This window comes from Sceloporus undulatus, chromosome 2 (assembly GCF_019175285.1).
Source record: "Sceloporus undulatus isolate JIND9_A2432 ecotype Alabama chromosome 2, SceUnd_v1.1, whole genome shotgun sequence".
NCBI lineage: Eukaryota > Metazoa > Chordata > Lepidosauria > Squamata > Phrynosomatidae > Sceloporus > Sceloporus undulatus.
The window spans coordinates 306,630,763-306,656,785 of NC_056523.1; the positions used below are offsets into that span (position 1 = coordinate 306,630,763).

At 43.4% G+C, this 26,023-nt stretch overlaps 1 protein-coding gene across 2 annotated transcripts in view; it reads left to right on the plus strand.

Annotated features, from left to right (window-relative positions):
* The first annotated feature begins 1,685 nt into the window (after positions 1-1,685).
* PLCXD3 (phosphatidylinositol specific phospholipase C X domain containing 3) overlaps positions 1,686-26,023 on the plus strand; it is a 120,105-nt gene continuing 95,767 nt past the window's right edge. For both annotated transcript variants that reach the window (XM_042455520.1, XM_042455519.1), the window contains exon 1: positions 1,686-1,798. In XM_042455520.1, coding sequence (XP_042311454.1) covers positions 1,696-1,798 — 103 coding nt within the window. In that variant the 5' untranslated portion in view covers positions 1,686-1,695. The remainder of the gene's footprint in view (positions 1,799-26,023) is intronic.

Here is a 26,023-nt window from a genome sequence, read left to right on the forward strand (position 1 = left end):
GCTCTTTACCAGAGAGTTCTGAATTCTGGGTGCCTCACTAAGAGTCCCTAGGATAAAGCCATGTCCATTAAAATGCTGTGTATCTTATATAACTGGGTATAACAGATACACTTTTCAGTGGGCTTTTGATATCCACTGGGGTTTGGCTCCAGGACCTCCCATGGATACCAAAGTTCATGGATTCTCAAATCCCATTATATACGATGGCATAGTAAAATGATGTCTCTGACATTAAAAGGCCAAAGCAAGGTTTCCTTTGGGGATTTTTTTTTGAGGGGTGAATATTTTCAAGCCATGGGTGGTTGAGTCCATGGATGCAGAATTTGTGAATATAGAGGACCAATTGTACAAGCCGGTTCCCCCAATAGTTTGCATTGTAAGCTATTGGAAGAGAGTTAGCTTCCAGCAACAAACTCACCCTGGCTAAACCTATCCCACCAGTCCCCATCCCATCCCCACCTACTATGAGGATTACAGCTAAACCCAAAGGAAAAGTTGTGCAAGTTATGGTGGTCAAGGGAGTCACCATCCTCGCAAATCCAAAAGTGCTGGTGCATCAACCCCACAAGCCCTGGTGGCACTAAAATACTTGTTTCTGAGTAGTAAAGTGGTGCGGATTTAGCCTAACTAATCGACTCCTAGTTGGGACTGGGAGAGTGAGCAGGCAGCCCTTCCAAGAATACAGTTCTAGTACTGCAGGATGGCAACTTTGCCCTTGGTTTCCTCTGGAGCTCCTCCAGTTGTCCAAAACTCGATCAGTGTTGCAAGAGCTATCCAGGTGCTGAAGGAAAGGGAATCAATTCAGCACCTGGACAGCTCCCTAACTTCAAATGTATCCAAAAAAGGGGAAGCGAGAGGGACGGGAAGGCCGAGCCCTTGCTGCCTTCTGCTTGCGTGCTTCCTCAGCACAGAAGCAGGTCAGCAGGAGAAAGCAAGAGGAAGCCAAGGCAGCTTTCCTCCTCTCAGGAAGTGGGAGCCACACTTCCCTCTAAAGGCTCACCTCCCATGCGTACCCTTCTCTTTTTGCATAGTCTATCCATTTGGGGGCAATGTAGTGCGAATAGAGGAGGAGGAGGAGAGAATAGGAGGAGGAAAGTAGAAGAAGGAGAGGAGAAGAGATGAAGAGGAAGAGAAGAAGAAGAGGAGAGGGATAGAGGAGGAGGAGGAGGAGAGAAGAGAAGAGAAGAGAAGAGGAGGAGGAGGAGGAGGAGGAGGAGGAGGAAGAGAGAAGAAGAGGAGGAGGACAGAAGAAGAAGTAGATGAGAGAAGAGGAAGAGGAGGAGGAGGAGGAGAGAAGAAGAAGTAGAGGAGGACAGAAGAAGAGTAAGAGAGAAGGAGGAGGAGGAGGAAGAGGAGAGTAGAGAGAAGACGAGCAAGAGAGAATAGTACTGTAGTAGTAGGAGGAGAGAAGTAGAGGAGGGGAGAAGAGGAGGAGGAGAGAAGGAGAAGAGAAGAGGAGAGGAGAGGAGGAGAGAAGGAAACGAAGAAGAGGCAGAGGGAAGAAGAAGGGGAGGAGAATAAGAGGTAGAGAGGAGAAGAAGTAGAGAAGGAGGCGGAGAGCAGGGGGAGGCGAGCAGAGGAGCAGAAGAGGCGGGGATCCGAGGCGAGGAGGAGGCGGAGGCTGGGGTGGGGAGCGAGGGTCGGGGCTGGAGGGCGGGCATCGTGCCTTTCTTTCCCTGGCAGGACTGGAGCAGGATGGCTGCCTCGCAAGGCAAGAGCGAGCTGAAGCTGGCCGACTGGATGGCAGCTTTGCCTGGGAGCCTCCAGAACGTGCCCATCTCCAACCTGGCCATCCCAGGTAAGGCGGAGGGAAGAAGGACCCCCGAAGCCAAGGCTGGCCCTGGGGAGGGGGGAGAGGGTTGCCTTGGCTTTGGCTTCACCCCTCCCTCCCTTGGCTCCTTTTTTCCAAATGGTGACCCTCAGCAACCCAGGCCAATGGAGACCTTTTGGAGATGTGCTCCAGATAGTAAGAGGGTCCTCCTCTTCCTCCTCCTCCTCCTCCTCCTCCTCTGGGTTCATTCCTGGAAAGGTGACATTGGCTGGAAAGCTCCTTCCTGAGCTTTGATGACCATTGGCTTGCCTTGGGGTTTTTTTTTTTTTAGGAGGGGCGTTTGTGGTGGGGGGTTTGGAAGCCTGGCATCCTCTTCACTGTCTTATTTGTCCAGACTGGGACCCTATTGGTGAGCCCAAGGGTAACCAGATGTCCTAGCAGCAAAGGAGGACAAATTTCAAGACAAGTGTGGCACATGATGACCAGCTAAAAGCTCAAAACGCTTGTAGCTGGTCATCATGTGCCACACTTGTCTTGAAATCCATGTTCCTTAGGGATGCTTTTGGGATTCCACCTGGAAACAAGGTGGGCATGGAGGACATGTCGTGGAAAAGGAGGATGTCTGTTCACCCTGGATGAGCCCTAACTGGAGTCAATCCTTTGAGTTAAGGGTTGACTATTCCAAGCGTAGCTGAATATCATCAATTCAATGGGTCTACTCCAGGGATGGATTCAGAAGTCCCAGTGGTCCCCAAACTGTGCTCTTTATCCCAGAATCCCAGGCTATTGGCCAACATGGCTGAGGCTTCTGGGAGGTGAAGTCCAAAATCTCTTGAAAGGGCACAGTTTGGAGACCACTGGTAGGCTTTTGCTTGTATTCCCCATTCGTCTATGGCCAAGAGATCTGTCTCTGACTGACCTTGTATGGTTTAGGTCAGGAGAACCTCTCTCCAAATCTCAGCCATTGAAGGGTTCCCTTAGTATGTTCCTCTAGTCTTTGTCCTGGGGCTCTCCTTCGGACAAGGGGAGAAATTTAGGTTTCTCAAGGAACCATCTCCCCTTCTTTGCCTTTCTATCTCATCCTGCAATGTCTCCACCTTCTGTTGGACCTGCTAGACCTCCACCAGAGGTCTCAATGACACCTCGAAATGTGTGCCGATTGATCTCTCTGACAAATGGTGCATGTGCTTGTCTCACTTCATGCTCCGCATTGGCTTCCTGTAGCTTGAGGGCCAGCAGACCAGAACCAATAGCTAAGATCCAAAACACACTGCGGAAATAATCCAGTTTCAGACTGTTTTAACTGCCCTGACTGAATGCTGAACTGTAGTTTAGTGAGACTTTTAGCTTTCTCTGTCAGAGAGTTCTCTGTCAGAGAACTACAATTCTTAGGATTCCCTAGCACTGAGCCAGGGCAGTCTCAAACTGGATTATTTCTGCAGTGTGTCTTGGCCCTAAGAAAGCCTTATCTAAAGGACCTTTTAAATAATCAACAAAAGCAAATTCTGTCATGATAATGTGAACTCTGTTGTGGTCCTACTTGTTCTGTTGTAGATGTGTTTGGCTTCATGACCTCTACCCACTTCTGGCCCTCCCAAAATGTAAAACTGGGCACCGGTCTGCACTTTACTTCCCTTCCTAGGCAACGAGGGTTGGGTTCAGATCCACCATTTGGCCTTGAGGATGGAAGCTGCTTCAGTGGGAAAGTGCGGGTGGCGTTTCAGGTGAAGCAAGCTGAAAGCAAAGGCTTTTGCCTTGGTTGTGATAGCTGCACACTTGCTTGCTTCTTGGTGCAGTGATGGCAGTGACTGATGCACCTGTGTAGGAGCTAGAAGTAGGTTCATGTCTCTGTGTGTATCAGGAGCAGACAACAACAGACAAACAGCAAAAGACCTCAGATTGAAAAGCCCTATTCCATGGAGTAAAATACCTCTATGGATCAGGTAGGTGGCATCTCTTGGGACTGATACTCTTGCTCCAGCACAGGCAATAGCCTTGTTTCAGCCCTACACAGCCTGATGCCTGCCAAAAAAGCTGGGCTAGGTTTCCCACCATCTTCCACTTACTCTTATGGGAGTTGTTGTCCAATGTGTGCCTGAAAGGGAAGACTGTCTTCCACCACAAAGCCAGTCATTGTTGTTTTAAGTCTGTAGCAGTAGTGAAACTTTTCATAAATGACTCCCTGGAGCAATGAGATGTGATGGGGCAGAATGGGACTGGAGTGTGGGACTGAAGTGGAGAAGCTCCGGAAGGTCAACATGCTTTTCTCAGCCACATAGTTCCATGAAACTATCATTTCAGCCTTTATTTACCTTGCATGGTCATTAAGAGGAGGAATAGTATTTTAGTACTTTTGGTACTGACTTCCTTTTAGTACTAACAATATAGAATACTATACCTTAGTAAATATAGTCATGCTTTGAAGAACTGATTTCAATTAAATCATAATAATCAGTAAGCCTTTTTCAATGCCAGTTCCATTCTTATTGTTGACAATCAGTGCAGTTTTCCACTGCAAGGTTTACATCGCTCATGCTATTTGCACAAATACTTGGATGTTCTCATTATCACATCTCCCCCAAATTTGCACCCCCCCAGATATGCTGGACTGCAAGTCCCATCATCCACAAACAGCCAGGCCATAGCTGCAGACAACAGTTGTATCCATCATGTCTGGAGGAAATCATGCTGGGGAAGGCTGCCGCAGGAGAGAAAGCTAATGAATGAGACAGATTTTGTATTTGGATTGCACACAAATGGAAGCAAGAAACATCTGAACCCTCATTTGTGGGAGATGAATCTCTCTGTGTGTATGTACTGTTTGCCTTCAAGTCATTTTGAGTTTACGGAGACCTTAGGATGTATATGGGTTTTTCTAGGTAAGATTTGTTCAGAAGAGGTTTAGCAATGAGGCTGAGAAGGTGTGACTTGCTCAAGGTCACCCAGTGAGTTTCCCTGGCCAAGTAGGGATTTGAACCCCAGTCTCCCAGAGTCCTAGTCTGACACTCAGACTGTTACACCACACTGGATCTCGTGTTGCTAGGTCAAAATGTCAAATGCATGATAGTGCTTTTTAAGAATCTGGGAGAGAGCTGGGTTTGCAAAGGGACCGGTGTGTGTGTGTGTGTGTGTGTGTGTGTGAGGAATAAGGGACACACCATTGTGCTTCAGATGACCTGGAAAACCATGAACTTAAAATATTCAACGCTTTCCAGAATAAAAGGTGTGTACTAATTTGAGGGGGGGGGGAATACCCCTCGATCTAAAATATGTAACAACATCCAAATACATGGCCAAGGTTATGCAAAATTTACAAATTCTAGAAAGAGGCAATATTTGTAGAAACAAAAGACATCTGAACTAGTGATCCATGTAGTGTGCCAGGAGCAGGCAGAAGAAAGGTATTCTCATATGCTCTCTCCATAACTACCTGGTTTTGCTGTGGGGAGGAGGGATCCTTTGCCTGCAAGAATGTTACAGAAAAAAGGAGGAGGAAGAAAACAAGAGGGAAAAATGTTTTGTATTCTGCAATACAAAGGAATGGATTCTCAGCTAATTGCTAATTGAAATCTAATATATGCTAATTGAAATCTAATTCATGCAAATAGGTTAATTACTCCAACACAGAAAGTGGTTGGCTTGCTGACTGGAGATGTGTTTCTCTGGCTAGTTAAATATAACAACAAAAGCACACAGTTATTTCTTCCTCTCTTTTTCCCTCTCCACCCCATCGACTCCTGTTTTTCAAGTACCTTAAGCTCTGAGCAGCTCCACCAAGGAAAGTGGGTTGGAATGCCTGCGGTTGGATACTTTAAAGACCGAAGCCAGTAATATAGCGATGCATGGAACAGTGTGCACTGCACTGAGATGAACAGTCGATGGTTGTCTGCAGGTAGATGGCATTTAATCCTGCCAAGACATCTCATAGCTCAGTATCAGAGCACACATTTTGCATGCAAAAGGTCCCTAGTTCCCCTCTATCACTGTCTCCAGCTACGGCTGGCAAATGCTGGTCTCTGGAACCATAGAGTGGCTCTGCCACTTATAACAGAATAAGGTGGATCAATGCGTGGACTCACCCATTAGGTGATCTTCCTAAGGAAAGATGCCCTGCTGAGGTCATGCTTGGTCTGCCTTCAAGAACAAGTGCTTTGCAGTTCAGTGGACACCTGATTTAAATAAATAAATGTACTGCAATAATTTTTATTTCTTTCCTGCCTCTCCTTAAGGCTTGAGGCAGGGTAGAACATGTTAAAATACAAGACAAGGTTCAACAAGAAAACACATAAAGCCAACAGTTGAAACGCAATGCTATGAAACCATTAAAATACACTCATATAATACATTCATTAAAATATACCAATTTTTTTAAAAAAATCATGATTGAAAATTGACTGGTTAGGTGTGTTGGAAGAGAGATGTCTTTAGTGCTGATTTAGAAATGATTTGGGAGTGAATGAAAATAAATAAATAAATAGATTCAACAGATTGCTCTCTCTCTGTGTGTGTGTGTGCTTTAGGGAGTGAGGGGCAGCTTGCTGTTGACACATTTTGTTATCCTTGCCTAGTCCTGCTCAAGCGTTCAGCCTAAAGAATCAGCTGGAGAGGGGCAATGTGGGGGTCCAGGGGATAAATTTTCACATGCATCCTAAGATTGCAACTCCTCCCATAAGCATGGGACCCCATTTTGGTTTCATAAGACCAAGAGTGCATGGTGTGTGCATCTTGTTTCAATGGAGAATTTACCTTGTTTTAATGGGGGCATTGCTGCATTAGTTCACCTTGCCTTTTGGAGAGTTCACCTTGTTTTAGTGGAGGCAATTCTTTTTTAACTTGATTTTTTTCAGAGGGGAGGGGAGTGCACAGAAGCTAGTTAGACTATTGCAGCAGTGGGTGTATACCACCTGTTCCCCCAACCTTCTGGCCATTCCTTGCAGGGAATGATAGGTGTTGAAATCCAACTCATCTGGAGTGTACCAGCTCAGAGTAAGCTCTATTGAACATACAGCAGTAAGACCTGAGTCTCAGTAGACCTGTGTAGCATTGCACAGTATGTAGATATGGCACTTAGTGTTAGAGTAGGGGGCAAAATATACACAAGATATATAGAACAGTTGGCTAAAACATAGTGGTGGGGTCTCAGTTAATGATTTCTGTTACTTGGATTTTGAGGCTTCAACCCTATGCTTACTTATCTGGGGGAAGCCTGGTTGAACTTATTTCTGAGTAGATGTACAGTGCATCTACACTGCAAAAATAATGCATTTTGGCACCACTTTAAATGATGTAACTCCATCCTATGGAATTCTGGGATATGTAGTTTTACAAGGTCTTTAGCCTTCTCTGTCAAAGCGTGCTGGTGCCTCACAAAACTACAGATCCCAGGATTCTGTAGGATGAAACCATGACGGTTAAAATGGTGTCAAACTGCATTATTTCTACAGTGCAGTGTGGTGTAGCAGTTTGAGTGTTGGGACAAGGACTTTGGAGAACAAGGTTCCAATCCCTGCTTTGTCATAGAAACCTATTGGGTGACCTTGGGGAGGTCACATTCTCTCAGCCTCAGAGGAAGGCCCCTTCTGAATAAATCCTGCCAAAAAAAACCTGTGATAGGGTTGCCTTAGGGTTGCCGTAAGTCAGAAATGAAGGCACTCATGACAACAACAGAGCATTTAGAAATAGTTTCCTCAAGCTGTAGGTCAAATGTGGTATCTGCTTTGATCTTTTTTTTGTACTAGACCCCAGTGATGCATCAACCAGAACCTGTTGCAAAAGTTACAGAATTAAAGAATCCAAAGCTCTGCTACTGAGTACTAGAGGTGTATGCCACTGATAGTTCCTTGACATAAGAACTGACTCCTGCTTATTTAGAGCTTTAATTATTTCAGCATTATAATTTACAGTAGGAATCAGAATTATTTTGTTGCTGCTATTAAACAGCTGGGAATCGGAAATGTTGCCATACTACTGCTAATCTCTCAGAGATCAACCAGTGGATACCAATCTGTTTGGATCCCAATGTTCTGGAGTGTCCCCACCCCTCTGCTCCATTGCTATCAAGTCTGCTTCAACTTGTGCTGACCATATGGATGAGAGACCTCCCAAGATCGCTGGTTATCACCTGTCTTGCAACTTCAGGACTGTGGCTTCCTTGACTGAATCAATCCACAGTATGGTCTTCTTTTCCTACTGCCTCCCACCTTACTAAGCATCATTGTCTTTTCTAGTGAGTTGTGTCTTCTCATTATATGTCCAGTATGAAGCCTCGGTTTAATCATCTTTATTCCTGGTGACAGCTCAGGCTTGATCTGCTCTAAGACTCATGCACTGATCTTTTTACTATCCACAGTATCCATTCAACTCTCCTCCAGTGTCACATTTCAAATGAGTTGATTTTCTTCCTGTCAGCTTTCTTCACTGTCCAGCTTTTGCAATCATACACAAAAAATGGAAATATCATGGCCTGGAGTAGTGTTCAATGCTCATTCAAGTAAGTGCAAAGAAAGCTAAGGACAGCTCTAGATATTTTGCTTCCTGAGATGAAAGTCAAAATTTGTTTACAGAAATCGACTGAGCTGGCTGTTGACTCTTACTTGTATACTGGGTGATGGAATATTATCTTCTATGCAGCAGTGGATTTTTGTGCAAATTTTATCTAAGGTGCTGAACCTTGTCTCCAAAGCAGGTTTACTGACTGTGCCATGTACATGGTTGACAGACTGAACCCAAAGGGTGCTCACCAATGGCTCTTCTTCATCCTAGAGAGAGGTGACTAGTAGGTTGCCACAGGGCTCTGTCCTGGGGTCAATACTATTCAACATTTTTATCAATGACTTGGATGATGGAATAGAGGGAATGCTTATCAGATTTGCAGATGACACCAAATTAGGAGGAGTAGCTAATACCCCAGAAAACAGTATCAACATTCAAAATGGCCTTAATTGATTAGAGAGTTGGGCTAAAACTAACAAAATGAATTTCAACAGAGAGAAATGTAAGATATTATGCATAGGCATAAAAAAAAATGAAAGACTAAGATATAGGGTGGGTGACACCTGGCTTGACAACAGTACATGCAAAATGGATCTAGGAGTCTTAGTAGACTACAAGCTGAACATGAGTCAATTGTGTGATGCAGCTCAACAAGCCAATATGACTCTAGGCTGCATCCATAAGATTGAGGGAAGCAATAATACCATTCTGTTCTGCTTTGATCTGGCCCCACCTGGAATACTGTGTCCAGTTTTGGGCACCATAGTTCAAGAAGGATATTGGCAAGCTGGAGCATGTCTAGAGGAAGGCAACAAAAATGGTGAAATATTTGGAAACCATGCCCTATGAGAAGTGGCTTAGGGAGCTGGGTATATTTAGCCTGGGAAAGGGAAGGTTAAGAAGTGACTTGATAGCCATGTTTAAATATTTGAAGGAATGTCATATTGAGGATGGAGTTAGCTTGTTTTCTGCTTCTCCAGAGACTAGGTCCCGGAGCAATGGATCCAAGCTGCAAGAAAAGAGATTCCTTTTAAATATCAGGATAAATTCCTGATAGTAAGAGCTGTTAAAAAAAAAAAACATATGCTGCCTTAGAGTGTGATGGAGTCTTCTTCTTTGGAAGTTTTTAAACAGAGGTTGGATGGCCCTCTGTCAGGCCCGTAGCTAGGCCTTTAGGGGCCCTGGGGCAGAAAGTACATTTGGGGCCCCTATATATTTTTTATATCCTGAGTCCTACCGCGAGCCAAGGGCGCCATCTTGGCACACCGCTATTTACATGGGGTGCGTGTCAATGACATGACTCATGCGCCATCTCCAAATAGTGCAGCGCACGAGGGACGTCACAGCACCTCTCCAGAGTGCTTATGCTGCCTCTGTTGCAGTGGATAATTTTCTACCACCAAACTGGGACAAAATGTAGAAAAAATGTAGTATAAAATTTACTCCAAAACGTAGGACAAGATTTACCCCAAAATATAGGACATTTAAGAAAAATGGAGGACATAACCAACTAAAATCCAAAAACATTATTTTTAAAAAAAAAGTAATATAAGTGCTTATATTGTGGAGATCTTGTTGCACCTCTGAGACTAAATGCATCTGAAGAAGCAGACTTTAGGAAAGCTCATGCTGCCAACTTCTTTCTTTCAGTTAATAATAATAATAATGTAAGAATTCAAAGACATAGAGATTTTGGAGCACCTCTGAGGCTAAATGCATCTGAGGAAGTGTGGCAGGAGGCAGCGGTGGAGGAGAACCAAGGGTCGATCCCTTCTTTGGGCATAAAAAACTCACTGGGCTTGGGTCACACTCTCTCAGCCTTAAGGGAAGGTGAAGAGAAATTCCCTCTGAACAAATCTTCCAAGAAAACCTTGGGGCAAGTCACACTCCCTCAGCCTCAGAGGATGGCAAAGTCAAACCCTCTCTGAACAAACCTCCCAAGAAAACCTCTTGAAGGCACACACTCGCACACACCCAAGTCACCAAAGGAAAACTCTCTGAACAAAGCAAGAAAACCCACTAGGCAAGTAAGTCATACACTCTCAGCCTCAAGGAAACACTGGCAAAGGCAAATTCTGAACAAACCAGGATGTTTTGAAATTCCTCCTGGGTGGAAATGTAGGACATGTCCTGGATAAAGGATGCCGTCTGGTCACCCTGCTAAAATGGAGGACATTTTGACATTGCTCCTGGGCAGGGCTGAAATGTAGGCCGTGTCCTGGATAAAGGAGGACATGTGGTCATCATAGCAAAAATGGAAGACATTTTGACATTCCTCCTGGCCAGAAAGTTGAAACATAGGACACATCCTAGAAAAGGAGGACATCTGCTCATCTTACAAAAAATGAGGATGTTTTGAAATTCCTTCTGGGTAGAACTTTGCAATGTAGAACGTGTCCTATAAAAGGAGGCCAGAAAAGAGTTAAGCTTTGAGCTCTGGGCCCCACAACATATGTCAACTCCCAGAATTCCATAGCCTTGAGCCAGAAAAACACTCAAGCCTTGATATCTGGGCCCCACAACATGCTCCAACTCCCAGAGTTCCATAGTTTTGAGCCAGAAAAAGAGTTAAAGTGCTGCCAAAAACCCGGTTATTTCTCCAGTGTGGATGCAGCCTGATGAAGCCTCTCTTCCCTCCCTCTCCTCCAGAGCTCCCCAGCCTGCCACCTCCCCCTCAGCTCAGGCCCCACATGGCCACGACTCGAGTCTTCCTGACTTCCCTGTTGTTGGGAGGTAGAGGCTGGGCGGGCCATGCAGGGAAGACAGAAAGAGATTGGCGAGGTGAGGGAGGGCGGCGCGGGGCCCCCTTTGACTGGGGGCCCCAGGGCCTTGCCCCGCCTGCCCTCCCCTAGCTACGGCCCTGCCCTCTGTTGGGGGTGCTTTGATTGTGTATTCCTGCATGGCAGGTAGTAGGACTAGATGGCCCTTGTGGTCTCTTCCAACTCCATGATTCTATGATTCTGTTATTCTGTTCTATGAGATCCACCAACTGCCATTGCTATGAGATGCACCATGTTCCACTGTAGGCATACAGTCAGGATTCTTAGTACTCAATGGTATCTTGTAGCACCTTTGAGGCTAACTGAAAGAAAGAAGCTGGTAGCATGAACTTTCACAGACTTGGGCCTACTTCCTCAGATGCATGCATTGGAGTGGGAGTCGAGAGACAGACCTATATAAGCTGATTGTGTGAGAGAATGCCAATTGAAATTCAAAACCTAGTGGATATGGAGATGAGGTGACTTCAGTTTTAATGATAGTGGGGGGGGGGGGGGAGGCAGGGAAAAGGATGTTGCCTAAAGCTAAGAAGAGTAGATAACCATATAAATGAGTACTGGTATGTAGTGCAGAAACCAGAGAGGAGATGTGATGAACTGGGCAAGGGCACCCCCGTAAGGATGGGGTTTAAATAGTGTTGAAATATGTGTAGTGTGCCAGGAAACCATTGTCTTTGATCAACCCACTGCTGATGGACTGTAGTTTGTGGATACATTTCAGTTCTGCTATTTCTTTCCAAACTTCCTTTGTAATTCTTTTGTTCATGGACCACTGTTCTGAGGACCAAAATGAAATGCCCAGGAAGGTTGACATGTTTTGCAACAGTTTTTTGTGTATTCCTATTTCTAACATCTGATTCCTTCAGCCAGGATTCTCAAGCTGTTGCTCCTTACCCACCATCCAGCATTTCCTCCTTGAGACAATTGCTTCACTCTGCTGAATGGTAAGGTTGGCTTCCAGGGGTGACTGTTGGCTACCCTTTTGGAAGAGCAATCAAACCACTCCTTCCTTTAGTTCATACTTTAAAGGAGGTATTGATGGTCAATGGCTCAAGTGAAAACAATCCAGTAAAAACTGGATTGTTTTCACTGCTCCATAGGGCATCTTGCAGTCTACTTTCTGCCCACTTGGATTTAGGCTCTTCGCACTAAATTCTCTTAATCCATCTGAGCAAACCTGTCACTTCTGTTATTATTTGGAGTATGACCCATCCTATGAAGTTTGCAAATGCATCCTTGTCAGTTTTTAAGAATGAGGATAGTGCCTTTGATTCCTCCTTGCAAGCTTTTCCCAGGAAATAAATAGTTCCACTACGGATGAATTGTTTTATAACTTGTTCTTATCGTCTTCATTGAAGTATTATTCTTTCTGTGCCAGTGGCAGAATTTAAATGTAGTTTTCCTCCCAGCAAGAAGAATGTCAACCTCAGTGCTGAAATAGCAAGAACTGAGTGTCAGAACTTGGAACATTATCAGCATCAGTTGTTACAAGAAGAAAAATATTCATAGGATGAGTTATCTTCAGCTTCCTAATGAATTTAGCCTGACTGGTTCAATACTGAAGATATTCAAGGGGTAATAAAATACAGTTGGTCCCCAGTAATTCACTCTGGTTGCAGATATTGCTTGTGCTTGGACTCAGAAAGATGTACTGTATATGAGTTAGTATCAGGCTTGAGACAACTGCAATTACTGAAGCCACTGAACCTCATAATTAGCCAAACCATGTTACAAATCAAGCCTGTCCATAATTCCAACATGTAGCACGGGGTCTGGTGCACCAGAATTATAAGACATAAAGGAAAAAATTATAAGACATAAAGGCATCTATACTGGGCCTTAGAGGAAAAACCAAAGAGAAAGATGTGTTCATTTGTTTGGATACTGGTTAAACGGTGAGAAAGTGATTGGCCTAAGGTGAGCTTCATGGTTGAGTGGGAACTTGAACATTTATTCATTTACTAATAGATTTATATTATGTCTTATATGATGGGGTCTCAGAACATCATGCAAATAAAATAAATTGAAATCGTGTAAAACAATTTAAAACAGTAGTGGACACTCTACTGAAGAAGAGCATATTGAACCCTTTAATGAGTTAAAACATGTTAAAAGTTTACAATAGCTTACAACTAAGAGACCAGACGGTGGGCTGACAAGGCAGACTGAATCTTGGAGGGTAGAAAAATGACCAAAACATGGAACAGGTGTTAAGTGTCTGTTCTTCTTCTTCTTACCTAGTCTGTCCAGTCTTGTCCAGCACTGTATATACCTATCTTTCATCCCTTCTCAGGGATTGTGGAGGTGACCATAACAGAAACAATGTAGCTCTCCTAAATTCTAACCATTCCACCATACTGTTTTAAAATTCAAATTTTATCCAAAAAGCATGTTCTTCCCTTATAATGGTGTCAGAATAATTAACCCAATAAGAAACAGATATGAATTTCTTACCAATGCATCTGAGGAAATGCATCCGAGGAAGTAGACTGAAGTCCACGAAAGCTCATGCTGCCAACTTCTTTCTTTCAGTTCGTCTCAAAGGTGCTACAAGATCTCTCTACATACTATTTCTTACCAAATTCACTTCAAATGCCTCCACGTCCACTTCTTCTTCTCTGCACATTATCCATTAATGGCCCCATTTCAGGGACATCCAGTACCTTAATTATTGACTCAATGGATGCAGATTTCAAGTGTGGAGCAAGAGCTGAGCAGCTTTGTAGTGATGAAGGATTTTTGCAATAAAATTAATTTGATTTGGCCTTGATAATCCTTCACTGGGGAATTCACTATTAGAAGTTAATAAATCAAAAGTCAGCCTGACATTAGGGTTTCATTGGAGAGGTGCGAGAGTGCAGACCACACCAGGTGAGACCCTAAGGGGAGAGGTGACACTACTGCTCCCCAACTTCTGCCTGTTTGCCCCCATCTCTTTAGAAACTTGCATCCCTTTAGAAAAGGCTGTGGTGTTTGCCTGCATCCCTTAAAAAACCTAAAGAGATGGTGTGAATGGATCAGTGGAAGGAGAAAGGAAACCCAGCTTTCTTTTTTAACAAATATTTTTTAAAAAAAACATTTAAAAAATATTTTTAAATACTTTAATTTTTTTCTTTAAAAACATCACATCTTCCTAAATTTTCACTTTAATCACATGAAACAATGTACACGCACATATATTTTGGCTGTGCATATGGATATTGTAATTCAAAGGTATAATGTTAATTTTGCTAGTTGTTTATGACACAACTATTACCATTACATTCAGTGTTATATGGGAATTATGATTTAAGAGTAACATTAGTGCAACTTTTTTAAAAATAAAGATTCTGTATGATGTGACACAGGGTGGGGTGGGGTGACACCATGAGTTACTGCACTGGTTGATGCCAACCCTATTGACCTGACAGCCATCATTTAAACAATAACCCCATCACGTGTATCTGATAAAAATGGAGATGATGACACCTCCGATAGTTGCAAAGTCAGAACCAAGTGGTCCATTGTAGGACCTGGAAGCAAGACATTTTAGCATATAGGAGGGCAAATAGGTGTTGGTGGCAGATCTCAAAACCAACAATCAGCACAGTAGTGACAGCCATTGGCTTCCATGTCAGTGGGATGGTGAAAGTGCTCCAGGTTTTACTGAAAACTTGAAAGGAGCTCTTCAAGGTTCTAAACCTATTTAGGATGAATACCCAGAAAGGCTCCACAGCCTTACTGACATGGAAAACAACAGCTTTTATTGGTATATGCAAAAGAGGACTTGCATTTGACATTGCTAGGGCTGCCTTTTGTGCTTAGAGCCTGGAGTAATTCAACCATGCTTCTCTGTTATAGAGCCTGTGTCTAGAATTATCACATGGAGCTCCAAACGTCACGCTTTCGTCACTGAAACGTCATCAAAATGGGGTAAAAGCATCACCAGTGTGCTCATGCCTGGCACTTCTAAAGTGAAATGGAAGAGTTATCACCATGGAATCATTAGCAGAGAAGCCTTTTTCTTATTATTAACGGATTAATCCATTAATAAGAAAAGGGCTGCTTCCCTGACGATTCCATGGCAATTCCATGGCGATAATGCTTCTGTTCCACTTAAGAAGAACCTGTGGCATGATCACACTGGTGACACTTGCGCCCCATTTTGATGACATTTGGGCGACGGAAGCACCGTGTATGAAAAACTCTATAGCATTGTTAGTCTGGAATATCATTATGCAAAGATATCTTGTAGCACCTTTGAGACCAGCTGTGCAAAAATAAGTTGCAGCACGAGCTTTTGTAGACTTTGGCAGAGATCTGAAGAGGTAGACCTATGTCTATGAAAGCTTATGCTACAACATCTTTCTCATAGTTAGCCTTATCACATTACCAAAGAAAGTTGAGAGGCAGCGAGACAGAAGCAGCTTTTTGCTTACCTTGACATCATAGTACTCCTGTTCTCCTTCCAGAGGGAGCTGGTAATAAACATGTGCCTTTTGTCAAACAGATTTTCCCAGCAGAACAAAATGCACAAGTTTACAATTGTCTCCCTCAATAGTAAAGCAGAAAGTAAACAAAAAGCCGCTTCTGTCTCTCTGCCTGTCATCTTTCTTTTTGTAACATGACAAGGCTCTCCATCTCAAAGGTGCTACAAGATCTGTGTGCATACAGAGCCTCTGAATATGGCATAGTTTCTCTACTTTTGTTCTCTTGGATTATGGGTCCACTCACCTGCACACTCAATAACATCAAACAGAGCTTCTATGCCCTCCACTGGGATTTTTGGGGGGGATAAAAAACAACAACACACAATTTAGAATGACATGACATTGGTGGTAAATAATGAGGGAGGTTTACTGAGTACTTTAATGTTGCTTTTAACATTAAATATAAAAGTATATTTTAGACATTCTGGGGTCTTTTGAGTGTAATTTATCATATTTTATGCCATTCTCAATCTAAGATTATTTTTTAAAAATAAAAAATAGGAATGAAACCAACACGAGTTATATAATAAACTGGATTTTAAAACTGTGCTGTGAACAATGACGGCTCCGTACTTTTGTAATCCTGTCATCATTATACAGCTTAATGAATCATGGGGAATCATGGGAATCAATTACTGTTAGAAAGTAACTTTTCAAGTTCAGCTGGTGAGGAATGCTTTGACTTACAGGAAAAGAGATTCCACCTCAACATGTAGTGGAGTCTCCTTTCTTGGAGGTCTTTAAGCAGAGGCTAGATGGCCATCTGCTGGGGATGCTTTGATTGGGATTTCCTGCATGGCAGGGGGTTGGACTGGATGGCCCTAGTGGTCTCTTCCAACTCTATGATTCTATGATTCTATGACTAGTTTCTGCACAGGGAAATGCACCAGCAGTATGTGACACCTTTGCTGAAGGAATTGCATTTTCTGTTTATTTGCTATTTAGTTTTACTGTTAATATATAAAGTAGTGGTGTTGGATGAAATGTGGCCCACAGACCTCACATAGCCCCTGGGCATCCTTGATTCCCCCCCCCCCCCGATAGTCTATTTTATGGCAAAAGAGGGTGAATTGCCTGTCCATGAAGCCTCTAGGTTGGACATTTCATCTTTTAAATACATCACAGTCCTCCTTACACTGTTTAACATGTTCAAACCCAGCTACTTTCAGGATTTGTTCGGCTTTTTAAAAACACTTTTTAGAAGTCCATGCAGCCCCAATATCTATAGGGCAGAAAATTGGACCACTGGTTGCCCTCCCCAAATATTAATCCTTAAAGAGCATCAGATCTGTTGTTATATGATTGCCATCAGCAGCATCATTATCATCACCTCATACATATATATCCCTCCTTTCCCCCAATATAAGAGACCCTTTACAGTATATTAAAACCAGAACAAATTAAAAGCATACAAAAACATCAGTAAAATATGTATGAATGTAATTTTTAAAAGCAGTTAAATAATCTATGGAATTCAAATGTTTATTCAAGGACAGGATGTAGAAAAACCCACAACATTTTGTAAAAGCTCATTGCTAAATTGTTAATTTCTAAAAGCCTTTTGAAAAAGCGAAGTTTTCACTTGGCTGTGGAAGGCAAGAAAGGAGGGAGTCATCCTTTGGGAGTTGGTTCCAAAGTCTGGGAGCAGCCACCAAGGTAGCCTTGTATCATATCTGGGAAGGAGTGAGACTGAGGAGATTATCGCACTGCGTTCTGAGAACGTTCCGTATCATCACGTGATGAGAACGTTCCTGGAACGGATATTACCGCATTAGTAATCAAAACGTGATCAGAACGTGATCAGAACGGCAGTTTACCGCACTGTGATTCCTTTTTCTTGAAACCGTTCTCAGAACGGTTTGCTGTATTACGTTTTGTGGGCTGTGTTCTGATGACGTCGTCACTCAGTGGTTGGACGGCTTGGGAGAGGCGCTGCTCCCAGGAAAGAGGGAAAAGGGAGGCTTGGCTTACTGAAATCCCTCACCTCCCTTCCCCATAGGAATCAATCCAAAAACGGAGGTTAAAAAAGAGCAGTGAGCCCTATGGGTCTTCCTCTGGGGAGGCAGAGGATGCTTGGCTATGGGGATGTCCTGCCATCTCTCTCTCTTCCCTCTTTCCCCATAGGAATCAATCCAAAAACGGAGTTTAAAAAGAGCAGTGAGCCCTATGGGTCTTCCTCTGGGGAGGCAGAGGATGCTTGGCTATGGGGATGTCCTGCCATCTCTCTCTCTTCCCTCTTTCCCCATAGGAATCAATCCAAAAACGGAGGTTAAAATCTCTCCCAGATGCAGAGCCAAAGGGCTCGCCTCTGCTCCTTTTAAACTCAGTTTTTGGATTGATTTCTATGGGGAAGGGAGGTGGGGGATTTCAGTAAGCCTAGGGACTCTGGCCGGGAGAGTGCTTCTCAGCCTCACTGAGAAGTCTTCCCTCCGAAGATTCTCTTGGGAGGGAAGGAAGGCAAGCGCCCCCCCCCCCCCTCTTGTCTTCCCTCCGAAGGGAGTCCGAGGATTCTCTTGGGAGGGAAGGAAGGCAAGCCCCTATAAAACGTTGGGGCTTCATATGCTGGCATATGTTTGAAGAAAATAGGATAAAACCTATGTAACTTGATGGGCCAAGGGCAGAGTCCCCTCCTTGGCAGCCTGGGCTTTAAGGGAGCTCCACAGAGGTCCCTTCAAGCAGAGGGAAAGGGAGGGGACTGGACCAAGGGCAGAGCCCTGGCAGCCATTGCAGCTCTTTAAACCGGTTAGAAAAGAAGAGTCCTCTGCTGTCATCCCATTTCCCCTTTTTGGCACCTTGACACCCTTTTGCTCCTGTGTGTGTGCATGTAATGTGTGCCTTCAGGTTGTGAGCTTCCCTCCCCGCTTTAACTCTTGTCTGGCTCTTTGCTATGGAATTCTGGGAGTTGTTTGCTTGCTTTTGTGTGGTGCTCCAAACAGAGGAGCTTTTGTGGGTTCCCTCCTGGATTGAAGGAGGAGAAGGTCCTGGACATCCCTGCCTCCTGCATTGTGACAGCACAGGAGCCCCACTGGACATGACACTAGAGCCCCCCCCCCCAGAAGCAGCCAGACCCTCTCCCTCTTGCTCTCTGCTCTGGTCTCCTCTTTCCCTCTCTCTTTCTCTCTCTTTCCCTGCTTTCCTCTTCTCTTCCTTGTCCCACCTTTCCTCCCTTTTTCCTTCCCTCCCTCCCTCCTTCTTCCCCCCCTCTCCCTCTCTCTCTCTCTCTCTCTCACACACACACACACCTTCCTTCACTGCAGTCGCTCGCCTCCCTGTCTCCCTGCCTGTCATTCTTTCAGCCAATCAGGAGACGGAGGAATGAGGGAACGGATTTGAGAACGGATAAGAATACCGCACACACTTCTGTTGGAACGTTTTCATCACGTTTCAGCTCGCTGGGAACACATTCAAATCTGGACCCTCCTGGAACACATTTGGAACACATTTAATCGTTCTGAGAACCCGATTGGAACACATACGTGCAGTATACTCAAATGCGTTCCGTTCTCATCACGTGATGAGAACGTTCTCAGAACCCAGTGCGATAATCTCCTGAGAGAAAGGCCTTCCTCAAAGATCTTAGAGCTCAGGCAGGCGCACATAGGGAGATATGTTTAGACACATTATATCCTTAAGTTCATTTGAGGAAGATAGCATAGTGATGTGCTCCTAAGGTCTGCTGCTCTTAGGGTTGCCATACGTCCGGACCTCCAAACCAGGGAAATGTAGGACAAAATTTTCAAATGTAGGACACTTTTTTTGTGTCCTACATTTGAATAGGAGCCTCACTGAGGGGAGGCTTTCCCTTGCCACCTGGGCCCTGGGCCTCACCGCAATCGCAGCGGGGAGCGGAGCCCAAGCGGCGAGGGAATCCTCCTCTCAGGGAGGCTTTCCCTCACCACCTGGGCCCTGGGCCTCACCGCGATTGCGGCGGGGAGCAGAGCCCAAGCAGCGAGGAAAAGCCTCCCTCAGCTTGCCATATCCCGCCCGGGGGCGGGGGCAATCCCGGGGGTGGGGGCAAACCGGGGCGGGACCGTGCAGACCTGCCCCAAACTGGGAAAGTCCCGCCCCCAGGCAGGATATGTCAAGCCTAACTGCTCTGCAGCCATAGTGGCTCTCACTATGTGGAATCATCTTCCTCCATATGAAACATGCTCTGACAATTCTTAATTTTAGGCACATGTTGATGACCAACCTATTCTTTCTCCCTCATTTTTTAAAAATAATTTTATTACAGTACTTTACTTTCACTAGCAACACAAAATACCTAAAAGGCCAAACTAAACTCCAAACCCAGCAAATGATAAATTTGTATTTTCTTTTCACAGACAAGTAAAGACTTTTCTGTTTTGACAGGCATTTGATGAGTGACTCTATAAGGCCCATTTCACCTAAACCATGTGCTGGATCCAGCTGTTATGCTGATGTTTGCATATATCTAATGATAATATATTTTAATCTGGTTTTAAATGTTTTTATTGTTTAATCTTGTTTGAACTTTTGTATCCTGTGAATTTTAAACTTGTAGCCACTTTGAGTCCTGAAAAGGTGGGGTAGAAATAAATAATAACAACAACAAAAACACCAATATATGACAAAAAAGGTTATATTTAAAAGAAACCCCTCAAAGATAGAATCAATTTCCTCTGTACAGTAAAAATGTTTTTTTCTTTCCATCTTTCCCAGTGAATAATCCTGAATCTTCATCTTCCAAAATGTAAAGTTATCAAGTAGCATTTGAAATGTAATTATGGAAGTACAACCTCCATAAATGGAGTTTATGGAGGAAAATGGCCATTTTGTATCTCCTCAACTGGGAACAGAACAGAGTGCACCTTCTTGAGAAATCTGTATATTTCTAGGGTTCATTCTGGAGCAGGAACATTTCTGGGTGTACCTCTATAATTACATTTCAAATGGATTTGGGTATTCAGACTAACTCTTCCTTCATGTCCAGGAAATGATGGGGTGGTATCCAAGTTCAAAACCTTTGGTCAAAATGTGAACATTGCTCTTACAAATTCTTTATAAAGACCAAAAAAGTATACACAACTTTGTGGGTAATCTTTTGAGATCTACAGATCACTTCATCAGGAAAGATGTTACAAAGGTTTGTATCATGGTGGCCATAAAAGGTTAATGTGAACTTGAGGGCTTGTGGTCTACATGTGATGTTAATACTCTGCTCTTAAGATAGATGGAGAAAGAGTCACAGGCCCAAATAGCTTAGGTGTCATGTTGTTTTCTGTTGTTTTTAAAACTAGACGTAAACTGGAGGTCACTTCTTGCTTTGAAGAAAGGCTTCTTCTTGTCTCATCAGGGCCCAGGGAGACCTAAACACATGCCAAAAATGCCCTTTACAGCAGGGCTGCACAAGATGTGGCCCGGGGGGGATTTCTGGAGGCCCAGGGCCCCACTGTCAGGAGGTGAGGAATGTCCTGGCTCCCAGAGTCCTCGCCCAATTGCATGGGGCTTTGGAGGATGGGAGCAATGGACTCTTCCCCCAGAGTTTGCCTGGGCCCAATGGGACGCTGGGTCTCCAGAAATCCTTTGGCAGGCTGCATCCGGCCCCCAGACTGCATCTTGTGCAGCCCTGGTCTAACCCATTGTACCAAACTAAAGATTTCTTCAGAATTAATTCTATAATTTCATAGGCCTCGTCCCCAGTACATCAGATTCCCCAAAATAGGTCCTGAGTAATACCTAGCACTAGGACAAACAGTTATGTAGGCTAAGATTCAACATGAATGATACAGTGTATAAATGTGTGCTCACAGAGTTATATGGGAATGCTGAGACATGCCACTTCATTAAAGAATTGTGATTGTGCATATCCCAATGCACAATGTGCATCAATGTGAAATGTAGATTATACAGATCAGTGTGCATCAGTGCACAGGCATGCACAATAGCATAACACATGCAACTCCGTTTCTGCAGCCCTGTACTATATGCAAAGATTCCGCACTGAACAAAACATCCCCTATGGGCTGTTTCCACAAGGGAACTTAGGCCGGTGTAAGATACCAAAAATTCCAGCTGTAGTGGCTGAGATCAAAAGTTACTCAAATTTGTCTCCAATCTTTACTTAAACAGAGAGGCTCTTTCATAAGAGTAGAAGAGAGAGGAATAAAGTAAAAGAGAAATCACAATGATTTCTAATAGCAGAGCTTGAAATTAATTTTGTGTGCTTTCTATTTTTAAAAGCAATGGAAATCAAACTGAGTGGTCTCATCTAATGGTTGGAGTAATGGAAAACCATGGTCTATTTTCATGTGGTGGACAGTCCTCTTCTTCTAGTCATAGAATCCTTCTCTTGAAAGTCTAAATAAAATACCTTTGAAATTACCTTATGTGTTACTCTGAAAAGACCCCCTTGATACTAGTCTGAGGCTTTGTTCCCTTTCTCCCTCAAAATCAGTGTAGTTCCACTCAGTGCTGTCTTCCTTCCAAGCTCAAAATCTACATTCTCTAAAATCCTTTTGATTAAATCTTCACCTTTGATTGAAATGCAGCCCTGGTTATATTTTCCCCTTTTGTCCTTGACATTCTCAACTCTCCTCTTCATTGTGAAGAGAAGTGACTAGCATGATGCCACAGGGTTCTGTCCTGGGCCCAGTGTTATTCAACATCTTTACCAATGACTTAGAGGAAAGAATAGGGGGCATGCTTATCAAATTTGCAGATGACACCAAATTAGGAATAATAGCTAATACCCCAGAGGACATGATCTAAATTCAAAGTGACTTTAAAAGATTAGAAAGCTAACAAAATTAATTTCAGCAGAGAAATGTAAGGTGCTGCACTTAGCGCAAAAAATGAATGCATATAGGATGGGGGACACCTGGCTGAATGAGACTATGTGTGAAAGGGATCTAGGACTCCTAGTAGACCACAAGCTGAAAGTGAGTCAACAGTGTGATCCAGCAACTAAAAAGGCCAATGTGATTCTAGGTTGCATCAATAGAAGTATAGTATCTAGAGCAAGAGAAGTAATAGTGCCACTATATTCTGCCTTGTCCAGGCCTCACCTAGAATACTGTGTCCAGTTCTGGGCACCACAATTCAAAAAGGATGTTGAGAAACTAGGGCGTGTCCAGTGGAGGGCAACCAAAATAGTGAAGGGTGTGGAAAGCATGCCTTACAAGGAGAAACTTAGGGAGCTGGGTATGTTTATCTTTGAGAAGATACAGTTAATAGGTGATATGATAGCCTTATTTAAATATTTCAAGGGATATCATATTGCGGATGGAACAAGCTAGTTTTCTGCTGCTCCAGGGAATAGAACCTGGAGCAATGGATGCAAGCTCCAGGAAAAGAGATTCCACGTTAAAGGAAGGAAGAACTTCTTGACATTAAGGGCTGTTTGACAGTGGAACACACTCCCACGGAGAGTGGTGGAATCTCCCTCCTTGGAGGTCTTTAAACAGAGCCTGGATGGCCATCTGTTGGATATGCTTTGAGTGAGAGTTCCTGCATGGCAGGGGGTTGCACTGGATGGCCCTTGTGGTCTCTTCCAACTCTATGATTCTGTGATTTTCTTCTTTCATTTAACACCCCCATAGTATATAAAGTTAGATTCTAAATTCTTTGAGGCAAGTGCATGCCTTTTTTTATGTTACCCAGTAAATTATCATTACAGTTGTAGCATAATATACTGTACATAAAAGAACTCCAGACTGTAAGGAGGAGTCAATTGAATATGAGTATGTACGAGTTCAGATTTCAAAAACATTGCCTTCATTCTCAATTGGCTTTGTGATGCTTGCAAATCTGAAAACATGTACAGTATATGCTTGTGCATGCAAGTCTAAACCATAATGATAGTGATAGGACCCAGTTCATGCAGAAAACTTTGTGATAGACCAGGGCTGCATCCACAGTGCAGAAATAATCCAGATTGACACCACGTTAACTGCCATGACTCAATGGTATGGAATTCTGGGAACTGTAGCTTCTTGTGGTGCTTGAACTCTCCGTCATAGAAGTAAAAATGTCTCACAAAAGTACAATTCCCAAAACTCGAAAGTGCTGTCTAACTGGATTATTTCTGCAGTGCGTATACAGACCAAGATTTTCCAGATTCTCCTAGTGGGAGAAATTATGCGTGGCTCACTTCTGTCTAGACAGGCATAGAGCTATACTGTTAATGTAGGACACCTTCTGTTTTCCAATTCTGCTATTTGTTGGTGGTTTCTCCTGCATATTAATATACAGTAGAATCTTATAAAACCAAGTATTGTAATGAGAGTGTGCTTCTCTATTTCATTCTCTCTCTCAGTGACATTTTAATTCTAGCTTTCCTTTTGGCATTTTCAAATTGCTGCTATATCTCTTAGGCTGACATTTTATATGCTTACATTGCGCCAAGAGAAAACATTTCTTGGAAAGTTTTAAAAACAATAGCCATTTGGGGGCTATTGAAATGGCTATTGAAGCATGCAGAAATTATGGTGTTCAGCTGCTTAAATATTGCTGAAATGCTTCTTCTAATTTTAATGTAGGCATGAATAGAAAATAGTTAAGCTGTGATAACTCAGAATTTCAAAACTAGTTTGCATGTGGATTTTCCTCAGGGGCTCCTTCTCTCACACAAATTCTTATGTATAGCTATGGTTCCATTGGAAACATTCCATTACTATTCCCTTCGAGACTATTCCACTACTATTTCTGTTGTTAAAATGAGTGTTCAGCTTGCATTGAGAAGACCTGGGTTCAAATTATTTCGCATGCTTCAAGATAGGAAGTAGCTGTCTTTAGATTTCTCTTGCTGCATGTGCATATGACACCAGCTTAGGTAGCAATGGGCTTGGTATCCATATTTTGAGAGCCAGCTTGGTGTAGTGGTTTGAACACTGGACTATGACTCTGGAGACCAGGATTCAAATCCTCATGAAGTCATGAGTGATTTTGGGGAAGTCACATTCTGTCAGCTTCAGAAGAAGGCAGTAGAAAACACCCTCTGAAGAAATCTTGTCAAAAAAATCCTATGATAAGGTCGCCATAAGTCAGAAATGACTTGGAAGGCACACAACAGTGACAATGATATTTGAAACTTGTTACTGCCAGGCCCTGCATAGGACAAATAGGATTTAAAATTTAAAAAACAAAATCAGTTTGACTAGATAAAACAGCTGGGCAAAGGAAATATTCAGTACTACAGGTAATAGTGCCTTTCTCACACCTTTACAGTCCTCTTAAAAACTAATGTCTGCCTCCAGTTTTGATCATAATCACTATCTATTTTAAAGGAAGTACTTCTCTATCTGTTTGATTTTTGTCATTTTAACCTTGAGTATTTAACCTTGGATGATTAATTACGTTTCTCACATTTAGAACTCAGCCTGCCAACACCTCTGCTTGTAGGTTGCAGTCTTTATTTTTAGTCGTTCCTAAAAGTGGATGTGTTGCATCGTTCCTAAAAACGGATGTCTTGCATCCTCACCTGAACTCCTTCCTCATGCTGTATACTCTGAATGTTCCCTTAGAACAGGAGTGGGGAAAGATGTCAGACTGCAAGTCACATCATTCTGTATCATTGTCTGTGCTGGCAAGGGCTGCTGGGAGATGAAATCCTGCAGGGAGTTGCCCACTTCTGCCAGGATTTAATGCCAGCTCTACTCAATCCCCTTCTTTTGTTACAGGGCTGGGAATCAAATGGCCCTATGGATATTGTTGGACTGCATCTTCCAGCAGTCCTGACAAGATTATCCAAAGTTACTGTCCATTAGCAATTGGAATGTTTCATGGTTTCCACCTGTGGGGTGTGTGTGTGTGTGTGTGTGTGTGTGTATGTCTGATGGTTTGTTTTAGGCATCTGTGCCCTGACTTTTGACAGGAATGGTTAAGAAATTTTAGTTTTGCCTACTCTGATATTAACTGATATGATCTATGGAATGGGAGACTGATATGAGATTGGGACTTAGATATAGACATTAGATATCATGTTTCTCCAGTTCTGGGAGGGAAAAGTCCCCAAAATGTCAAAGGATATTTGTAGAAATGTATATTTTATTAGTAAAGCACATCTGTTGTTATTTGTGTTGTTGCTTGCCATCAAGTCAACTTTGATTTTTGGCAACCGTATGAATGAGTGTAGCAAGCAAGGTATAGTGGTTTGAGTGTTGGATAAGACTCTAGGGCCTGTTCCAGACTGCCAAAATAAAGCTGCTTTGGGTCTCTTTGGAGGTACAGTATGCTATTTAAATGATGCATGAGTCCTAAGAGTCCGGAGGTCGCGCCAAAGCCACACTCCATTCCTAAGCACTGGAGGGCAGCTTTGGTGCAACTTCCGGATTCTTAGGGTGCATGCATCATTTAAACAGCATACCTCCAAAGAGACCCCAAGCAGCTTTATTTTGGCAGTCTGTAACAGGCCTAGGAAACCAAATTGGAGTGCCGTGAAAGCCCACTGGGTGTCCTTGGGCAAGGCACACACAATCAACCTCAGAGGAAGGCAATGGAAAAACCCCTCTGAGCAGATCTTGTCAAGAAAACTCCATGGTAGGGTTGCCATA